The sequence below is a fragment of the Aptenodytes forsteri genome, unplaced genomic scaffold (assembly GCF_000699145.1).
Source record: "Aptenodytes forsteri isolate BGI_AS27 unplaced genomic scaffold, ASM69914v1 Scaffold49, whole genome shotgun sequence".
Classification (NCBI taxonomy): Eukaryota; Metazoa; Chordata; class Aves; order Sphenisciformes; family Spheniscidae; genus Aptenodytes; species Aptenodytes forsteri.
The window spans coordinates 2728603-2732353 of NW_008795125.1; the positions used below are offsets into that span (position 1 = coordinate 2728603).

The 3751-nt window shown below is 39.4% G+C and overlaps 1 protein-coding gene across 1 annotated transcript in view; it reads left to right on the forward strand.

Annotated features, from left to right (window-relative positions):
• UTP23 (UTP23, small subunit processome component) overlaps positions 1-3330 on the forward strand; it is a 6522-nt gene extending 3192 nt beyond the window's left edge. Inside the window, exons 3-4 of the mRNA XM_009277247.1 lie at positions 1726-1926; positions 2834-3330. Of these exons, the coding sequence (XP_009275522.1) occupies positions 1726-1926; positions 2834-3220 (588 nt within the window). The 3' untranslated portion in view covers positions 3221-3330. The remainder of the gene's footprint in view (positions 1-1725; positions 1927-2833) is intronic.
• The last annotated feature ends 421 nt before the right edge of the window (positions 3331-3751 follow it).

Consider the following 3751-nt stretch of genomic DNA (forward strand, 5'->3'; position numbering starts at 1 on the left):
GCGGGGCTCTGGGCCCGCGTGGTTATGGGGCCGAGGGCAGTAGCCGTGGTGAGGGGGTATCGCTGTGGGCTGTAGTTAGCTTGCAGGAGGACAGGAGCTTCGTTCAGTACCAGCTGCCTTTCCGAAGATGGCAGAAGCTGTTGAGGGATGAGGTGGGGCGAGGGGTAGCCCCGGCGTGTGAGGGACGTCTGGGTGGTTCTCTTCCCACCCGTCGTCTTGGCGAAGCGAGAACAGCAGAGGCAAGCTCAGAACTCTTGGGCAGGGAGGGAATTACTGCTTGTCTGGAGTTTCAACCTGCCAGTAAGGGATTGTTTCCAAAGTAGCTGTTCTCAAGGGAGAGCAAGGATGTGCTTGCTAGACAAAGGCGTGGAAGTAAAAGCATGCATACTAAATAGCTAAGCTGCCTTAAGATTGCCTTTGTTTTTACTTGACTTTGTATGTTGCGTATGATAAAATCTCCCTCACTTGGATTTCTGTGATGACAGAATAGCCAGCTGCCCATCATGGAGGCAAGTACTGAAAATATCAGGAAGATGTATACCCGAGGCTACAAAAATTAAACACCGAGCCATCTTGCGAAGCATACAGAACTGGCCCGTACTTCTAAACAGTAGAAAGTATTGAGTCATGACCTTAGCTGTGAAAGGTGCGGGAATCACTTTGATCCAAACTGTATTCCAGTCATGTCTAAATCTCACGTCTTGCTTCCTTCTTTCAGCAGTATCTGTTGGCCTTTTTGACCTGTTTTCACTTAGGACAGTTGAATGGACTTGTTTTCTCTGCTGTCAGAATGCTAAGTTGGTGAGGCAGCACCTGAATGGCATGACCAGAGCTTCCCTGAGGAAACGAGCTGGCTCGCTGTGAGAGTTTGCAAAAAGAACAGGCTCAAATCTCCACAAAGACTGTCCTCAAAGGCTAAACTTTCTTCTCTGCACAAAGAAAAATAGTTTTATTTAATATCTTGCAGTTATTTTGGAGATAAATATATACTAAAAAGTTCCAAAGAGGTTTTTGGCATTCTCACTTCTTCTGATTAATCACCATGCTACCATGTCCTTAACCTGTATTTCAAGCCCATACGTTCCTACCACTGTCCACATTTAATAGTGAGACTCAGTGGCCGAAGTAAGTTAGGTTTCATCTCCTGTTCATTTCTGAGTATACAAGCTAGCATCCTCATAGACTGCTAACGCTGTCCTGTGTGAACGTCTGCTCTAACTGCTCCTAAGAGGAGGATTTTAGGTTTGCGTTTTATTGTCTAGTTGGAACATTGTGGAGCCGTAAACTTCCAGATTTTTAATCATATGGACAATCTTTGTTCTTCTTTTGCTTGAGTCGGTTGGATTCTGATAGCAAGTTTGAAGCAGGGTGATGGATCCCAATACCGAGTTTAACTTGCGTGCAGTGATTAATCAGTTTGTGCTAATTCCAGTAATTTTATTTGTTAAGTAGTAGCTCAGATGCTAGGTGATATCCGAACATAAATGTAAGGACTTAGCATTGACACTGATACTAAATCATTTAATATAACTTAATGTTGTTACTGGTTAATCTTGTTTGGAACCGAGGACATCTTGCTGACGTCTTCAGATGGGCTACTGCTTTCAGATTACTGGGTGCCATTTACAAATCATAGAGCCTGAACAACTGGGCATTGCTCATTCCTAATTAACTCACGTCAACCTTTTGCTGTTGTAGAAAGTGTGTAGTTATTTTCTCATTTAGAAATCACTGTTGGTTTTGGTTTTCAGATGTGTTCTAAAAGAACTGGAATCACTGGGAAAAGCACTGTACGGAGCAAAATTAATTGCCCAAAGATTTCAAGTTCGAAACTGTTCTCACCACAAGGATCCTGTGAGTGGTTCGACCTGTTTACTTTCTATGATTGAAGAAGGCAACCCTCATCACTTCTTTATCGCTACACAGGTAAATGCTCATGGGAAACATAACTTCACTTCATCTGAAGTGATCCTTTGATACCTAAGGATGAGGAAACCTACAGAAACCTCGGTTATGAGGTTTTTAAATAGCTTGTGGGAATTAATCTCGTAAAGCCTTACTCACTATTACATGTATTTGCTAATTATGAAGTAGGGAATCTTTTGTCTTGCTTGAACACCTAGGTATTTTTACCCTAGAAGGATATTGCTTAGTTTAGCAGAAAGGGTAGAAAACATACTGACTACCTACTGACAGGTAAGAAAACAACTGATGAATGTTAATTTGCATATTGCTTATGTGTGCATCCCCTGCCCTGAACCATTTTGCACAGTAGTCTAAAAAGTGAAAATAAGCGTTAAACGACCATATAACTTCAGTTTTAAGAAATTTTGGAGGTTTTGACTAAAGAATAAAGGTAGAATTTGTGTACAAATAAGAAAGGCAGGTTTTTTTCTTAGGTCTGTTATTGGGACTGTATGTGTAAATTATATACACTATATATAAAATGGTTTACAGTAAAATTCTGTATACTTATGTAAGATACAAGGAGTTTAAAATGATGTGTCAAAGAGAAATTATCTTCCTTCTTGTGAAGTGGTGTACTACATACCAATGAACTGGGACTTTTTTCTCAAAAAATGCATGTATGCTTACATATGCATGAAAAAAGGAAACATTAAGAAATTTTCCATCAGAAGTACAGCTAATCAGAAGGAGAGAAATTGAAATTTAAATTGCTCTGAAAGGCACTGCCAGGTATATCTGCTAGATTAAGTTTCTTATCTTTTTCATAATGTGATTTATCTTCATAGTTTTGTATTAAAAGTAGGTGCATTTGAATTGCAAATATCATTTAATCCCAAAATATTGACTAAAGTATTTAATTTTACAGGACCAGGATTTAGCAAACAAAGTGAAAAAGAAGGCTGGCGTTCCTCTCCTCTTTATTATTCAGAACACTATGGTGCTAGACAAACCTTCTCCGAAATCTTTGGCATTTGTTCAAAAGTTGCAGACAAATGAGCTTGTTCCAGAGCACCAAAAACAAAGTATTGAGCAGCTTAAAGAAAAAGAAGGACTAGCGAAGCAAGAAGGTGAAAAGAGAAGGAAACGTAAAAGGGCAGGCGGCCCCAATCCTCTCAGCTGTCTGAAGAAGAAAAAGAAGAAAACACAGGAGGGTCAGGAGCCTTCTGCTGAAAAGAAGAAAAGAAGAAAAAGAAAGCGAAATAGGGTTAAAGCAGAAGCTGTGCAGTCAGTGCGGAAGAATGAAGAAGAATAAACCCATCTTTGTAAACAATGCAGGACTTGAACATTGTTTGAACTCTATATACTAATCTTTCTTTTTGCAATCATGTGAAATCAAGTTGTTCTTATTAAAACTTATTTTTCTGAGATGGTACTGCTTATTACTGGATCCCAACGTTTGCAGGTTATTGTCCTAATAATTTATTCTGTTGTTTAGTAATTGGCTTTGTGACAAAATACTTAGGAACTCTCATGTTTCGTTATTCTCTCCAGCATCTTGATTCCTGACAGAGAGTTAACATGATCAGTAGCAATTTTTTAGAACTGCTTCTTGGGTTTCACATGGGTTTTGGTGGGATACTAGACTTCTTTCTAAATCTAGGTTGCTATTCATACTAAAACTAGTTTTGACAGTTGTTCTGTTACAGAATGTGGAGTTGACCTAAAAGAGCATAGCATCTTATTTATCTGTATTGTTTGAATACAAAGGTTAAGTCTTTTGCAAAGCGACTGGATGCCCTCGAGAAGTCTCTTCCAGCCTAAATTACTCTGTAAACTCCATGTG